The following is an 18338-nucleotide window of genomic DNA, read 5'->3' as shown; positions in this document are numbered from 1 at the left end:
GGTTTCCAGATGTCCAGAGCAAGATCTGGAAGGGGATGTGGTGTCCATGTGGTACCATGCACCCCTCAGCCTGTGAAGAGGGGTCTTTGTTGCCTGGTCCACGTTGGTGCTGGTGGGAAATACTCTCCCTCATAAGCGTCACTTGCTCCACATGCACTGAGGATTGCTGGTTCCAGGGTCCAGCCTCAGGGTCAGACAGACATTGATGATAGATCCTCGTGGCCCAGGAACTCCAGGAGGGAGCAGGGCGTGGGAAGCAAGAGGCATCTGTGGTGTGCTCAGGAGCATGCTGCTGGCTGAGTGTTTCCCAGAGTGGGGACAGCAGGCTGGGGGTGGCCCCGGGACAACCTCAGAGCCCCACACACGAGAGCACTGGGGGTCTTTACTAGCTGAGATCTTCTCTGGGAGAGGCTCAGGGACAACCAGCGAGTGTCTGTGTGCAGGGCCTAGGAAGTCCATTCTGACTTTTCATCCCTCCCCAAACAATTGAGGACTGCTCCCCTCAAAGGGGCTGCTAGGGAGGTGGGTGGGTGGGTTCGCTCACAGACTTCCACAGCCTGTCTCACCCCATGCCCAGCCCTACAAACCCTCTGGGCCCTCTGAGAAGATATCTGCAGTTATCTGGCTTCAGGATACAGACCAAGGCTCCTCAGCTGTTTCTTTGTTTCTTTTATTATTTTTCCTTTAAGGAGCCCTTTTAGATTTTTTCCCTCTAATAATCTTTTCTCCCCCCCAAAAGTTGATGCCACTACTCAACTGTTTACCACTTTATGTACTGCACGTACATTTGTGTTTCATACGTAAAAATAGTAACTATTTTTGTCTTCTCCTCTCCCCAAACTATTTTCACCCCAAATGAGAATGCACAGTGTTGACCAAAAGGACTGCCATGTTTTGGATCCAGCCAGAGTGAGGAAGGGAAAAAGCCCCAGAGGAGCTTAGAACACCAAACTCAATGCACTTGGACTCTGACCCTGTAAAAGACCTGCAGGATTTACTTTCCTGATTGAGGACATATACTAGCCAACTCCCCCGCTCCCAATTCTGAACACTTTAGAGATGTGCAACGGACTGTGTGTTTCCCCCAAATCTACATGTTGAAATCCTAACCCCCAGTGTGACGGTGGGAGTGGGTCACTTGGGAAGTGTTTAGGTCATGAGGGTGATGCCCTCATCCTGGGATTGGTGTCCTTCTGATGAGACACAGAGGGCTTGCTTTCTCTCTCTGCTCTCCCCCTTGTGAGGACTCAGTGGGAAGATGGCCATCCTCAAACTTGGAGGAGAGCTCTCAGCAGAACCAGTCCACGCTGCCACCCAGACCTCAGAATCTCAGACTTCAGAACTGTGGGAAATAACTGTTGCTCATAAACCATCCAGTCTATGGACTTTGTTTTCAGAGCCCAAACTGACTAAAACAAGGGATGTGGCTGATTCAAGGTGTGCAAATTCTTTGACACTCCTCCCATTGAGAAGTGGGGTATATTTCTCCTTCCCTAGAATCTGGGTGGGCTCAGTGACTGGCTTGACCAAAAGGGTATAAAGGAGGTAACGCTGAGCCAGTTCAAGGCCCACGCCTTGAGGAACCAGAGTTTCTGCTTTCTGTTTCTGGGAATTCTCTGGATGCCCTGACCATGTAAGCTGTCCAACTATCCCGAGACCACCAGGCTGGAGAGGCCCCGTTTAAGTGCTCCAGTCACCAGTTCCAGCTGAGCCCCGCCTCCAGCCAACCCTGCCAAGGTGGCAGACGTGAGAGAAGCCATCTGGGATCCTCAGACCAGCCCGTGCACCAGCTGGTTACAGCCAGTGACCCGGGGTGAGGATGAATGGGACAGGAGAATCATCCAGCTGAGCACTTCCTGAACTCCAGACTCACAAAACCATAGGATATATTAAAATATTTTTTGTTGGATGCCCCTGAGTTTAGGGGTAATTGATTACACAGCCATAAGTAACTGGAAGAACTTATAAAAGGGTCTCCCTCCCTCCCATTCAGTCATTTTATTTAGCTCTGACAGAGAGCTCTGGACTCTTTAGAGAACCCAACCAGCCTAAGGCAAACTTGGCCTGAACTGGCATTGCCCAATATTCTGAGAAGGGTTTTACCATCTCCCTTAAAGCTCAGTCAAACGATCCTGGCTGCTCCCCGGGCTGCTTCACACTGGTAACTTGTGTGTCTCTGTCTGACCAGGGGGGCTACAGAGAGTATGCCGTGCCCTGACTCCCCTGGCCACTGTCTCTCCACAGTGTGTTCTGCCCTGGGGACCTGTCCAGCTCCCTTTGGTCTTATGAGCCAGAAAATCAGACTAGAACCAAAGCGAAGAGAAATGTCAGAATCAGACCTGTTCCCCAACCCTGTGGTAGAACTGAAGGACACAGTAGGGTTCCACAATTGGACAGTCCCCATCATACTCTTTCTGACCACATAGAAGGCACAGAAGCTAATACAGTGGGATTTGTCAGTCCGTGATCTTTGGTTTCTCACTCCCACCCCTCTCCACCCCTCACTATTTGCTTTCCTCCCCCGAAAAACTCTCCCTCACATGCTTAGTTCTCCCTTTGTGGCTATGGGTACCTACATTTGCCTTGGTTCTAGATTTGCAGATTGCAGGATGCTGAAGTGTTCCTTGGACAAGCTGAGATTTTCCACTGGGTCGTGAATCTCACCTGTTCCTTGAGGATTTCCCTAATGGGGAGTATGAGAGAAACTACTGTCGTGGCTCTTCCTTCCCAAACTTTAAGACAGAGACAGAGAGAGACAGAGAGTAGAGCCTTTGCTCTACTGCACCTGCTTGGCTGAAGAGTCTCAGAGGCTGGACTCTGGCCTCCCAGCTCTCAGGAACACCATTCCCTGCTGGCAGAGGTGGCATGCTGACGCTATTATTATGTTGAGAGCTGGAAAAGCCCAAGTCTCTGGCACCTAAGGCAGAGGATGTTATTAGCACCTGCAAAATAATCACATGGTCTGCCACCTGCCTCAACAAGTGCTTCGGTGCTTATCAGCTTCCTGGTGGCGGGGAGCCCAGACCATTTCCTTGCTCAGGCTGAAAGCAGACCACAGGGCTCACTGACTCCATGAGCATGGTGATGACTGTGCTATACCTGAGAAAGAAGTATTGAGGGCATTATCCACAACCGCAGCCTGAAGACATGACCTGTCCAGAGTGCTCTAGCCCATGGGGGTCCCTCTGGCCATTTCCAGATTCTTCCCGCAGAGGGGCTGGTGCTGGTGATCTTCATCTGACGTAACTTCTTTGCGGGCAGGGACTCTGGTTTTTGCTTATTCTGGATAAGGTCTCCCACACTGGGAGTTGCTGTAACTAAAACTATTAGTAATCACACAGCACTGCAGAGGCAAGCTCATCACTAACTGTAATTGCTGATGATACTGTCTTCCTAGAGAACCACTCTAGTGACTGGACAGTCTTGGTGAGGAGCTGATGATCAGTTTGCACGTTTGCTTTTGTCATGAGACAGAGGAACTGAAACCCACAGTGCCAGCCCAAGTTTGCCCAAAGCAGTCACGGGGACACACATCACACCATCATGTCCCAACTTATCCCATTGTTACTTCACGTATAGTCCCATGTGCACAGGACCCGTGCTCCCTTATGCAGGGAGAACTACCAATGCCCTGAGTTCCTGGTAGTGACTCCTCATATTTGGGGGATGGGCTAGTGTGTTCAGTGTGACCACACTGGTTCATTCCCAGGCACAGAACAAGCTACCCTCACGCACGGCTTCTGTTTAGAATAATGGGGTGAAATAAGAAGAGAAAACCCATCTTTTACCCCTAACTTGATAAATAGTAACTCTGCCCCATGGAGGAGATCACGTCCCCTCTGCCTTCACGTGGGGCTGTGCAGGGTCAGACCTGCTGCTCGTGCATTCAGGCGGGGGCTTTGCAGCCCTCTGAGACAAGCAGGTGCAGGGGACTGCAGGGCCTTCCCACTGCCATCTGCATCCTCCAGTCCTCACCTGACCGCTATCATTTATGCTCCCAGTGATTCAGAGGCCCAGTTCTGAGTGGCTAAAAGACACATTTATAAACCTTTCTAGAAACTCATCAATAATCCATGCTTTACATAAATTCTTTTCTACTAAAAACATCTTCAGAAATTCAGACTTAGTCACTCCCTTCCTGAATGTTTTTTCAAAGGCCTGAAGTGACCTTGATGTTCCATAGGAAAGGCCTTACACAGCAAAGTGCTGCTGGGGAATGGGGACCAGCTGACTCCCTGATATCCTGACTGCAGGAACTGTTTACAGCACTGGGTATGAATCTGAGAAGCAGCTTCGTATCTAGTGTTAAAAGCAGTTCACAGGTTCAAGAAAACGTGGGGAATGTGTTCAAGAGAAAGAGAAGAGGCAGAGATGGAGACCTGAAGTCGGTGTGGCAGAAGCGTCCTGGGGAAAAAGTGCTGGATGGACCAAGCGGCACATGCAAAAGGTGGCGAGAGGAAAGAGCGGTGCAGGTGGGAAGGACACTGTGCAGACAGCCTTCCTAACCTGAAGGGAAGTGCCTGAACCCGACAGAAGAGGTGGTGAAACAGAGCAAGGCTGGGCCTGTGAACCAAGCTGACTCCATCTTCCCTGCAGAGAACACTTTGTTACTTTTCAACTCCTCAGTCATGAGACCCCCAGGGCAAATGATTACCCCATGGGCTGCCCTGACGAAATAGACTGAGATAAGGGAGGAAAACAGATATTTACTGAATAGCAAAACCCCTCTGCAAGGCTTGTTTTACCATAATAATAAAAGTTGCAGATTAGCCTTAAGACCCCTTTAGGAATTCCCACCTGTGCACAAAGCATCAAGGTGACTGCTGCAATGACTCTCCTGGGGTGACAATGATGAACACCACTGCCATCTTGGGCCTACTGAGCATGAGCCCATTACGCAACCAGGAAGAACAGAACGGACCACCTCCAATGACGCTGTCCTGTACCTCTTAACTCCTTTCCCTATAAAAGACTGAACAGCTCCCCTCAGGGGGCCAGGTTTACTGTTGTTAACCCCCTCATACGTAAGTCTACTTCCTCTTTTAATAAAGCGTTGCTTGCTTTACTGTTGGGCACATTGTTTATTTCTATGACTTTGGAATCCAAGAGCCTAATTTAGTTTAGCTGCAAGAGGCAAGTGGCCACTGGGACTATTCTGCTCCCATGTCTCTGCTGCTGGTAGATCTCTCCAGGAATCCCTGGCCTAAATTCTGACAAGGCAGTGCTTTTTTCTCTTTACCTTCCTCTGATTTTCTGAGCCGTCTTTTGCTGTTTGGTTGGATTGTATCCACTGCTATGTAGGTGCACCCTGGAGGGCTCCCGGCTATGCTTTGTTTCTCTGATTTAAATCTAGTTGATACGTTTCTTCTTTATGCTGAAAACAGTGGGGAGATCTGGTTTATCAATTACTGTTAATGTAATAGGTTGGCCCCTCCGATTGGGACCAGGATAAACTGGACCCCACTGCTCCTCTTTTCTCTTTGTTTGCTTGGTTAGACATTTAGTTGAGTACCGGTAATCTGAATAAATCTTCCAATCCTTGCACCAACTTTTGGACTTTCAGGTCATTCGTTTAATGCAAGAGGGCAGCCGAGCCTGGCCAGTCGGTAACAGTGGGATAAGGGCAGTGCCAAGGCTGCCACAGACTCAGAAATCATCTTAAATCGATGAAACTCAGACACCTGTAGCAATAAGCTTGGTTTTCTGATAGGAGAAACAACGCCAGCAGTATTCCTTAGAGATTTTGATATTTAAGGGAACAAGTTTCCCATTTGAGACTAGATTTCGTTTTCTTACATATGAAAAACATTTTGTTCATGATTTCTAATTAATTCAAAATTCTCAGCTTTGTAACAACTTGGTTGATTGACTTGGCATGCTGGACGCTAAAGAAAAAGAAAGAAAAATCCTACAGAACTTTGGACGTGAAGCATTTCTGCAACACAACGAGGAGTTCCCGCTTCTCTACCAGAGAGCTGCAGAGCGGACTGGACTCCTGGGGCCACAAGGCCTCTGGCCCTGATATTTCAACAAAGTATGAAACAAAACTGTGACCTGCCGTTCCACCACTAGGCCTCCAATCCTTAGGGCTTGAGGGGAGAAAGCATTCATTCATTTAACTAATATTTTTTGTGGACATACTGTTTGCCAGGTGAGGGGTGAGCACAGTGGTGGACAAAGACAGACAATAACCAAGTAACAAATAAATAGCAATTAAGGCTGCAGATTTTGGAATTAAACAGTTCTGGGTTCAAATGTTGGTTCTGCTACTTAAGAGCCATGTAGCCTCGGGCAAGATACTTATACTGATAGAGTCTATTTTCTCACCTGTAGAAGGGGAATTAAAAATGCCTACTTTCGTAGGCCTTGTAAGGATTAAAGGGAATATTATGCTCACATAGTGCTTAGCATACACTCCCCAACACAGATACTATTATTTTAAAAAATATTTTGAAACATTAGAGTGTGCATATATCATTGAAACACCCTTGTTAGGTCTTACCTTATAATACATTACTGAAAATTTTACATCAAATTGTCAGAAAACACAGAAAATAATAGGGTTTTTATCCAGATAGGTTTTTATCAATAGGTTGCTGTCAAGACAAGCCCTTGATAACTGGGGAGGGACAGGCAGCTGAGATCCTAGGATGGAGCAAAGATGGACAGATTAGGGACACAAGTCCATACATGCTGACCTGGAGCTGTTTCATCACGTTGCCTCTGGTGGGCTCTGTCCCATGGTTCATGTAGGGTTAAAGAACTCCTGTGCCCTGGTGTTTCTCAGCCAAAGCAGCTTCCAGCATCATTGCTTTCTCCCCCGGCTCCCCTTGGTTGCTCAACCGCCAAATATATATGATGCACTGAAAGAGGTTCACAGCGGGCAGCATCTCTGAATAAAACGCAATTTTGTGGGCCAGTGATCCATCTGGGAGTTTTTTGCATTTCCCTTTCTTCTCTTGCATATTCTCAGAAAAAGAAAAAGCAAGTCAAGTCAAAAACGGCTTCTTGATTCTAGTGGGCTCAACATCTGTTGTGTTTGTTCTGCAAGCTGGACTGGGAGGGAACGTGAGTGAGCATTTGCCTTGAAGTTTCAGTCTCTAGATCATGACCTGTTCATAATCAGATGAAAAGGGCATTGGTTTGTTGTAAAAAGAGTTGATGTTTAACGGGCCGCGACCGACGGGAGCACCTGGACCCGGCCTGGTTTCCTCCCACTGCAGCTTCCAGTGAGTGACCTGGTGGTGGCTGCTTTCAATGACTGTCAGAGGGACCTTGGCTGTGGTCCTTCCAGCAGTTTCTTCTGCTACTTCTTAATAACCACAACAACAAACAATAATAACAATAATAATAAATTAAAAGCTCTCCCCAAATCCCACTATACTTCCTCTGACCTCCTGAAACCAGCAGTCAACTGGGACCGTGTTGCTCTCTTATGCCAAGAGCTGCACAAACTCTGTTTGGATCATGGCACCTGATAATCGTGATAACCCCCATCGCCATTTTGCAGACGAGCTAACTGAGGCCTAGAGAGGTTAAGGACCTTGCCCAAGGTCACACCGCAAGGAGGAGGAGGCCTGGACTCGCTCTCCGGTGCTCTGGCCCAGACAGCGGCGCACAGGCCGCGGGGGTGTCCCGGCCCCCGTGGGGACGCTGCTCGACAGGCGTGGAGAACTGCAGGAGGACACAGGGCCAGATTTATGCTGGTCCAGGAGCAGTTCCCAGAGACCACCCCCTCCCAGCCGCTAAGCCATTTCCCCTCGCACAGTTCCTCCCCCTCTGCCCCGGCAGAACCTTTCTCAAAAGCACTTCTCTACTGTGACCCTCCACCCACTTTGGGGGGAGTCCTATCTCCTCCCTGCAGGAGCCGCCACCCACCCTCTTCTCCCAGCAGAACAGCTCCCCACATCAGGGTTCCTTCTTCCAGAGCAGGGCCTGGGGCAGGTGGGCGTGGCAGGGAGATAAGACCTCTGGGATCCTGCCCCAGCTCACCCCAACCAGGCCTGCAGACTTCAGGTGGGTGGAATGCAAGGGGAGTGATACTTGTGAATATTCTTCACAGGAATATTTCCCCTCCACAGCCAGGGATATTGTCTCACAGATGATCAGGACTCTAATAACAGGAATGTAATGGAGAAAAGAATCAATGTTAGATATTAGATTTCCCGAATAGAATTTCTACGTCCACAATGATTCTGAAAGCCAAGCTCTAAAGAGAGAGAAAAAGGTTTTCTAAATTGCAGGACCTGATCTGAAAACCATTGTGTGAATCTACAGGTCAGTGTCATCAAGGAATGAAGTATCCATGGCCTAGTGGAGTTGCAGGGAGAAGAGGAGTCATCCCCAAGACAGGGAGGGGCAGGGGTTTGTTTTCACTCAAGGTCCTCCAGCAAGGAGTGTGCAAACACGAAGGTGGGCAGCAAACTCTGGAGGCTGGAGTCCTTGGTACCCTGGGCCAGATGCTGGGAGGCACACAGGGCACAGTAAGGCTGGCTTCCCAGCGAACAAAGCCTGCACAGAGGTGCAGGACACAAAGCCAGACCGAGAAGGGCACTGGTGACAAATCGGACATGAGTGTTGACAATTCAAGGAGCATTTAAAATAAGTCACTAGCGAACTTGAAATCTCAGAAAGTCCTCCATCTTGTATATGAAAAAGACACAAAAACAAAACTTGAAAGAGGTTCCCTAGATTTGACAACAATCATAAAAATTTATGACATTACTAATAATGGGTTTAGAAGCTGAAAGTTTTCTAAACTAGCAATAACTATAATTATTAACTAATCATTTTAGTCTCTGATGATAGTGGAAAGAACAAATTTTCTGTCCAGTTTTGCTCAACAAGTAATATTATTAAAGCTGTTATATGTAGCAAAAAAATAAGTAAAAAAGTATTATAAGGAGTGTAAACAGTTAATTGATAAAATAATGTTTTTCTGGGAAAAAAAGAAAACCAAACAGAGCAGCACAAATGCGATTTCTTGCTCAGCAGTAAATGCTTTTCCTCCTCAGATTTTAATCATCATGTGCCAAAAGCCAAACAACACATACTTCATGTCCAGTCCAAAATACAAAAAAAAAAAAAAAAAAAAAAAAAAAAATGTGCATAAAGAGGTACAAGCTTTATTTAAAATAGGAAAAAACCCTGAGTTTCACAGTAGAGAACACTTAGGTGGGATATGACATTATCACAGTATTACGTAGCCATTAAAACTGGTGTTTCTGAAAAGTTTCTAATAACATTAAAAAATAGCTATGTCATAATGTTAGTTTAAAAAAAAATGCAGAGTATAAAATCGTACACTTTGTATGATTTCAGCTGCATTAAAACGTGTGTAAAATACAGCTGGAAGAAATAAAAGCTTTCATGCCTTGAATGGCCTGAGGACCCGGGGACACAGCCCACAACGCAGGGAGGGCCACACCAGAAGGCCTGGGGATGCTGTCCTCCAGTGCAGTGGCCACAGCATGGACCCAAAGCCGTCACCACCTGGTCTCTCCTTCATGTGAATATGGGTCACGGAATCACATGATTGGGAGGAAGCAGCCCCGGCCTGGCTCGGGGTCACTGGCCTTCCATTCCCGGACACAGAATGATTCTGACACCAGCTGTGACGCAACCTGAGGCTCACAGAAGCCCTGGGGACTGCCACTGGGGCTGGAGCCTCAGAGTCTGAGGCCTGAGGATGCACGAGGGGCGGGGCGGGACAGGGCGGGAGACAGTTCTGATGTTCCCATTAGTCACCCCGACTGCGGGAAAACACACACTCACAGCTGAATCAGCAGGATCAAGCCTCTCGGCCAGAAAAACAAGTTTTCGTGGCCAGAGAATTCCCTCATTTCCCCAACCCCAACACCCCACAACACACAAATATATGCACATGCATACACACAAACTTGCACACATGCACAATACACACATATACACGTGCACACACGCAATATACACGTATACACACATACACTCGTGACACATTCGCACACGTGCACACACACATCCATGCATGCCACATTTAATATCAGTACTTAACACAGCAGTATAAAGGCCCTCCACTGTGGTCAGGTCGCTTAACACTTACTCTGAATAGTTAATAAGTAAACTGTGCAATTTTGTCTAAATCTTTTCATCTTTTTGCTTCCAGCCCCCAAAGAGAGTGGTTGAAGCAAACCAGCTCTAAGGTCTCTTTTAGTTGTGACATTCTGTGATTTCAATGGGAAAATATGGTGTAGTCCACCAAGAGCCCCTGGAGTCCCTTCTCTGTGCCCCTGATGAGGAGCCCTGCAGGCTGCAGTCATAGCCTTGGGCACCTGGTGAGGCCACCCTCACCCAGCGTTAGCCCCAGAGAGTGACACGCTGTGGACAGCTCAGGACCCAGTGGACCCCGGCTGTAGGCATCTGTTGGGTTCCTTTCCTGTCCTTCCTCCCCGCACCCACATAGTCTTCTCTCTTGATTGAGAACTGAGCAGAGTCACGAGCCGGCAACCACCTGAGGCCCAGTGGTCTGGGAAGAGATTAGCAGCTGCCTATCCTGGGGCATTTCCCAGGGGTTCTTTTTTCCCAGTGAAGCTGGAATGGAGCTAACTGCCCCCTTAAAACCCCCTTCCAGGGGTGCCTCCCGGGCCCTCCCTCCAAGGCCAGAGTGATCACCAGGGACAGATGAGCACATCTCTGACCTGGGCCCACACCTGGAAGCTGCTGAGTTCTGGGACTCAGAGGTTTGGACATAGAAAGCTCTTGGACTGCAGCACATAATTTTTGGTTGCAGTGATAAAGTCTGATCTCACTCACCCTCTGGTTCCCACCAGAAGCACAGCTACAGTCTCTGCAAATAGCCTCTCAGAGCAAAATTCCTCAGGCAGCTGTGGGGTTGAGACCCGTGGCTGGCCTTAGTGAGCCCTCTATCAGTGCAGTGTCCCTGTCGCTAGCTTGGGGTTGGCACCCTATAGATGCCAAAACGTCTGGGAAGGATGGGAAGGATCTCATCGCTCCTCATCAACAGCGTGGCCTGACTGAGTCCTCAGGAATCCACAGTCCAGCGAAGACTACGGTGCCATCCCAGGAAAATAAATAACTGCAAGCTAGAAGAGAAAAGAAGCCAGACAAAACTCACATCTTTTCCCATGATAATCACTTCCATTTTATTTTTTTTTAAATAACAAATATCAAATTATTTCATAAAGCAATCTACCACTTTTTCTATCCCCCCTTTTGGGGGGCTCTGCTTTGCTGGGCTGCTCTAAACACAATGAGTAATCTTGTACATTAATCTGCAAGCTTTATTGTTATCTGAATATTTTTACTATCTTTTTACTTAAAAAAAAGTGCCAAAATGTACATAACAATAACAGAACTATTTTTAACTGCACAGATCAGTGCAATTAAATATATTCACACTGTTGTGCAACCATCGCCACCACCCATCTCCAGAACTTTTTTCATCTTGTAAAACTGAAAACATCCATTTACTTTTTTAATTTAGTGGGGTTTTTTTTTCCTTTCTTTTTTTTGGCGGCTGGCCAGTGTGGGGGATCCTTTTACTCGTAACTAAAGCCTTCTCCTCCCAAGCTCAGATCTCGACGGCCCTCTAGGTTTTACAGCCTTGCTGGCATGTAGCCGCTGTTTAAGCAGGAGCAGCCCTGCGGGCCCTTCACTTTGGAGTGCTGTCACCGGAGCCACACCATCAGGATTTAGTAGGGGAGGCGGAGCCTGCTACACACGGTGGGGCTCTGCTAGACAGCTTCAGCCTGACCAGAGTTCATGGTACAGAAGACCCCAAACTGCCCCGAGTTGCCCCCCACAGCAATTCCCAGGATGAGAACTGAGCTCAGCGATCCTTAAGCTCTTGACATTTGGGTTGTAATGATTCCTGAGTATAGCTACAATATTTTCCAGAGCCCTGGGGCCTCATAACCACATGAACGAGAACCTGTCCTGAGACTTGCAGAAAACAAACGTATGCACACTCTTGCAGTGCTTTGCATAAGTCCACCCAGCATCTTCCTGAGCTCCCTTCTTGGGGAGAACTGCTCCTCCCCAACATCAACCCAGGCCACTGGGACCAGACCACTGCTAGTAACTCTCTCGCCCACCATTGTGATCTGCACAGGGATAGCCATGTGACCCAAGCTCGTCCAATCAGAGGCCTCCTCTGGGATTCTACACGAAGATACTGCAAGAGGCAAACCCCTTCCTCTGGCTTTAGCTGCCTGCCACTCTGCCCTATGACAGCAAGCGCTCTAGCTGCCTGCCACTCTGCCCTATGACAGCAAGCGCTCTCTTTAGTAGGAGGCAATGAGGCCAATGCTCAGGAAGAGCTTGAGACAAGAAAAGGAGGATCCACTCTTTACGACAACCACGATTCTGATTTCAGTGCCATCCTTTCTAGGTGTATCCACCTATGTGCGGTTTTTGGTTTTATTCATTGACATTTCTTTTCTCATTATAAAAGTAAATCATGTTTGTTGTGGACGATTTGGGCATAACAAAAATAAACTGTATTCCTACCACCACAGGGAAAACCAGTGTTACTATTTTAGTATTGTTCCTTCCGGTCTTTTTTTCTTTGCCCATTTTATTAAGTACACTTGAGATTTTACTAAATGTAGGTTTTGTCACTATAGCTCGTCACGTGTGGTCCCAAGCAGGTCACACCTAGAGTTTCTACTGATGGCTGGGGCAAGTGTACTTTATATTAAAGGGCAGGTAGAGAGGTATCTTTTGCCGTAGGTTTTCTCTTGTTCCTGGTACCATCACCTTCCCTCTTGCATAGAAACAGCAAAGCTTCCTCTGCTCCCCACGCCAAGACTAAAAGATCCCATTTGGTGTTTCAGTTCACCCAAGGAAAATGGAACAGGACTTTTTCTTTAAAATGAGAACAAATGTGAAAATCATCTGGGTGTTTTTTACTTTGCCACACCATTCCCAGTTTTAGTAATAATTAAACACCTAAATAACTGGGTTGTTTTCCCACTCTTGGGACTGTAGGTTTAATGACTTCCTGGATTTCTGATTCCCCCTATGTGGAGTGATGCCAGTGAAAACCCAACAGGAAAAGAACTGCTTCTGAATTAAATACCAACGACATTAATGCAACAAGCAACAGTTTATTTATAAAAAAGGAAGGAAATGAAAAAGAAAACTTAACTTTTTAATGACATTTTTAAGATTAAGTAAAAATACCAGTATTAATATATATGTATGTACATAGTGCATGTAGATATATACATATGATATAACATTAACATACATGCTTCTCAGGACAGAAGAATTAGGACATGTTCCCTCATATCAATTTAAAACTCTATCACGATTTAAAATCACGGCAAGAAAACTTGCTTCCTTTATGTTCTGTCTTTCAGACTTCAAGTACAGGAAGTTATCAAACCAGGATCTAAATGTGGAAACCATCTGCTATGCACCAATGACAATGGACTGACACAAATTATGAGTTGGGGGGTCTTCTGAATTCTTACACAGGTCTCCGTCACCCTACAACTGTGTCAACTTTCTACCTGAGATGAGAGGAAATGATGAAGTGCGACAGTTTGTAGGTTTCACATTGATGGTTCGACAAAAGCAAACTGAAAATTGTCTTTTTACAGCAACAACACTAGCCATAAAATCACCCTGAAGGAGGATCCCTTTCTCCCCTCTCCTTGCCAAAGGAAACACAGAAACTGCTGGACAAAAAAGAAAAAAAACAAACAAACCCAAAAAAAACTCAGGGTGAAGCACCTCTGGCGATGGTCAGCATACAGCAAGGGACAGAGAGGTAGCATTTCCTTGATGACAGCTCCTGGCTGACTCAGATGATTTCAAACACACCCTCTTCTGCAAAAGGCACTCACATAATGTCTGTTTACAAATCATATAGTAGGATTCCATACATAGGAGATTTTCCTACAAATATAAAAGAGATAAGCTGAGGAGATGGTGTAACAAACAAAGAGTATAAGAAATACACATTTTGGACAAATGTGCACTTCTTTTTTTAAAGGATAATCAATAGAGTGGTTAAAAAAATCTTCATTGAAAAGTGAGCAATTCCAGTAAAATCATCAGTAAGAAGCAAGTTACTGGAGGACAAGAGATGGAGTCCAAAACACTGAGAAGAGGGACACTAGCTTTTTAAATGGCCAAAGCAGAGGATGTGGTCTGCTCTTCCACTGGGCGGACTGTGCGGGAGGGAGGGAGGTAGTGGCAGAGAGGCAGGTGCAGCAGGGGAGGGGGACGTCCTTTCGGATGTGGGCGGACGGAGGAATGCTGGGGTCTCCAATGGGAAAGATGGGCTGTGGCCCCCTTGCTTCTGCAATCCTAAGAGACCCTGCCCAAGCCAGAGGCTGCCCTCGCCCTCACCGGGACACCACGGAGCTGATGGAATTATAAGACGTGCCACTGTTGCAGCTGGAGGCATAGGCTTCCTGGCCGTTGCCATCGAGGTTGATTTTGAACACAGAGGATGCCTTCAGTAAAAAGTCCGCCGCATCCCGGCGACCCAGCTCCCTCAGCTTGGTCATGAGGAGGCCAACTGTGCTCTCAGGGCAGGAGGTCCATTCCCGCAGCAGGGCGTGGACGGGGCTGGGGAGGAAATCCCTGGGAGCCCCGTTATTGGTATTGTACTTTGCCACGAGGTCAGGGAGGCCCAAGTTCATGGCGAGAAGGCACCAGTCCTTCCCCATGGGGTCGGGTGGGTCCAGCAGGCGACTCAGTTTCCTCCGGGTCAGGAGGTTTAGATCTGATGCGTGGATGTCCATGCCGAGGCTGGCCTGCGAGTAGACGTCATGACACCCGAAGCATGTGATGCTACTGAAGCTCTCCTTGTACCCCCCCATGGTGTTTGTTAGGGAGCTTTCCTTCAGGGTCTGAGCCCGGAAGAAATCCCGTGGCTGGTAGATCATGACTGGCTCATGGTGCTCCCGCAGCTGCTGGGGGCTCAGGTAATGCTTCACCGTCAAAAGCCCAGGCAGCGTGGTGGCCATGACATTCTCGATGGTACTGCACACCGAGTCCAGCAGCAGGCAGCACTTGATCTTCTCTGTTTCCAGACCCCGGACCTGGACCTCGATGCCCTGGCCATGGTTGACCAGGAGCACCAGCAGCTCGGCCCCACGATTGGCAATCTTGCAACCATTCACCCACAGGCGGATGTCTGCATCCCCCTCGGCACTCTGCTGGTGGATCCACCGGCACAGGTTCACCTGCACCTTGTGGAAGATGCCACACGGGAAGGGGGTGAGGTGCTCGACAGGGACGATGCGCACACCGCCGTACACCATCACCTCATCCTCCTCATCGGTCCAGGAGCGGTGCAGGTTGTCGGTCTTGATCAGGGCAGGGACGTCCACCATCGTGCCACTGCTCAGATCCCGGGCACAGATGTCCATGGCATCCAGGATCTGCAGCAGCTCTTCCACATCGCTGTCAGGCACCAGGCGCTGGATGTCCTCCACAGTGTAGCGGCCCCGGTAATGGTGCAGGGCCCGGGGAGTCTCCACGGAGAGCAGCTTCCCCAGGACATTGGTGCAAAGCCAGCGGGGGTCCAGGAGCAGCACGTCCTGCACCGTTTCGCTCTGCATGATGTTGATCTGCCAGAGGGGACAAGAGAAGGTCACGTGGAGAGACAGAGCCCTGGCCAGGGCACCAGCCCCTCAGAGCACAAAAGGGCCTGATCCCAGTGATACAAAGTCTGAGCGGGGGTTCTAAGAATGATCCAGGCCATTCATATGGATGGATCTCAAAAAAGCAACACTGAGCCAAGAAAATGGCTTGGGAATGTCAGAAGAGAGATTCTGAAAAACTACCTTTGACTCTTCAAAAAGGTCAACATAATGAAAGATTAAAAAAAAAAAAGAGTGATGGCAACTAATGCAATGAGCGACTTTGGACTGGATTCCGAATCCCGAAATAAATACATAAATAAAAACAGCTATGCAAGAAATTGTTAGGAGGAGCCAAGGGAATACCCCTCTGCTTGGAAGCAGGCAAGAAGCAGAGCACGCCCGAGGTCCTAGGCAGGAGCAGAGGGCAGCATCCCCTGCCTGGAAGCAAGCAAGGAGGATGCCAAAAACACCATTACCAGGCAGGTGGCCCAGCAAATCCACCACCACAGCCACAGCAGTAGCCACAGCCACTGTGCAGGAGGCCCAACAGACACTTGACTGCACCGACACAAGGAGAGTCACCAGTGGAGACTGGAGAAAAAAGAGGACGTCTCTCTCCTCAAAGACAACTCCAGAGTAACAGAAGAAGCAATTGCTCTACCGGACAACCAGACATCAATGCAGAGATACTAGAAATATGAAAATCCGAGAAAATATGAAACCGCCAAAAATGACAGTAATTCTCAAATACCAGATCCTACAGAGCAGGAAACCCTTGAAATGAGTAAAAAGAAAATCTGAGCAACAACGTTAAGGAAACTCACTGAGATACAAGAAGACTCAGACAATATAATGAAACAAGAAAAAAAAAACCCAGGATATGAAGGAAGAAATTTACAAAGAGATTAATACCTTATAAAAGAATGTAGCAGAACTCACGAAACAGAAAGATTCATTCACCAACATAAAAAACACATCTGAGAGCTTAGGCAGCAGGTTAGAAAAAGCAGAAGAATTTCTGATCTTGAGGACAGTCTTTCAGAAATAACACAGCGGACCAAAAAAGGAAAAAATAATTTCAAAAAAATGAAGAAAATCTAAGAGAGCTAGCACAAGCATTGGAATCATGGGTGTTCCAGAAGGGAAGGAGAGAGGAAAAGGTATGGAAAACCTATTCAACAAAATAATCATGGAAAACTTCCCAGGAGGCTCCAAGATTCCCAAACAGATTCAATCCAAAAAGATCCTCTCCAAGACACATTACAGTCAAATAGGCAAACTCAAAGACAGAGAATCTTAAAGGAAGCAAGAGAAAAGCACCAAGTCACCTCTAAGGGAGCCCCTATCAGACTAACAGCAGACTTCTCAACAGAAACTCCACAGGCCAGAAGGAAATGGGATGATAGATTCAAAATACTAAAAGAAAAAAACTGCCAGCCAAGAATACTGTAACCAGCAAGGCTATCCTTCAGAAATGAGGAGAAAATAGTGTATTTTCCAAGCAAAATCTGTGGGAGTTCACCACCACACGACCAGCCCTCCAAGAAATCCTCAAGGAAGTCCTGCATCTGGAATCTGAAAAACGACGTCACTACCATGAAAACACAAGAAAGAACAAAACCCACTGGTAGAGCAAAAATGCAAATGAGAAAGAGAAAGAAACTAAGTCTCACCATCACAAGAAACATAATGAAAATATAATAACACCCCTGCTTTATTTCTGATTTTAGTAATTTCAGTCTTCTCTCCTTTTTCTTGGTAGATCTACATAAAGGTTTGCAAATTTTGTGGATCTTTTTAAGGAATCAACTTTTGGTTTTGTTGCTTTTTCCTATTGTTTCTTAATTCCCTATTTCATATATTTCTGTTGTAATCTTTGTTGTTTTCTACTTATATTTGCTTTTGGTTTAGTTTGCTCTTCTTTTTCTATTTTCTTAAGGTAGAAATTCACATTACTGATTTGAGATTTTTATTTATACTTGTTATTAAATAGGTGTTTACAAGTAAAAATTTTCCTCTAAACACTGCATGAGCCCTACATCCTATAAATGTTGATAGGCTGTGCTTTGATTTTTACCTCAAAGTCCTCTCTAATTTCCCTGTGATTTTTCTTTTTACCTATTGTTTATTTAGGAGAATGTTGTTTAATTTCCACACATTTGTGAATTTTCTAAATTTCCTTCTGTTGCTGTGGTCAGAGACCATATTTTTTTATGATCTTAGTCTTTATAAATGTATTAAGACTTGTTTTGTGGCCATAAATAAAAGAGAAAAAAAGGAATTATTGGGACAAGTAGCAAGCCCGTGTACGGGACCACATATTCTATATGTAGGACATAGTGCTATATCACTGCTGGTTCTGGCATGTGATCACCAATTATATTGGGTATGTGGGAGAATATCTTTCTCCTTAGGATAAATTATTTAGGGGTGAAATTCATGATGTCTGCCCAATAAATACATGGAGAAATGGAAGAGGGAGGAATGAAGCAAATGCCACAAAATGTAAACAATTGGTGGTTTAGGTGCACAGCCTGTGGGGGTTCATGGTACTATTTTTGCAACTTCTCTGAAGGCTTGATATTTAAAAAAAAAAAAAATTCAGAAGTTCAGAAGGTTGTATTATTACACCATCATGGGAATTTTTAACACGCATCCATAAAAAAGGTCTGGAAAGATACGCCACCAGGATTACAGCTGGCCCTGGAGCAGGGGAGAGAGGGGTGAGAGCAGAGA

General features: G+C 46.7%; 1 protein-coding gene across 1 annotated transcript in view; it reads right to left on the bottom strand.

The window, feature by feature from the left end:
* Window positions 1-14354: 14354 nt before the first annotated feature.
* The window catches only part of DAPK1 (death associated protein kinase 1), a 179092-nt gene continuing 175108 nt past the window's right edge, over window positions 14355-18338 (bottom strand). The window contains exon 26 of the mRNA XM_063080466.1: window positions 14355-15587. Coding sequence (XP_062936536.1) covers window positions 14355-15587 — 1233 coding nt within the window. The remainder of the gene's footprint in view (window positions 15588-18338) is intronic.

The sequence above is a fragment of the Cynocephalus volans genome, chromosome 16 (assembly GCF_027409185.1).
Source record: "Cynocephalus volans isolate mCynVol1 chromosome 16, mCynVol1.pri, whole genome shotgun sequence".
NCBI lineage: Eukaryota > Metazoa > Chordata > Mammalia > Dermoptera > Cynocephalidae > Cynocephalus > Cynocephalus volans.
Note: the sequence above shows the minus strand (reverse complement) of the source record. Positions and strands in the feature narration are given on the sequence as shown.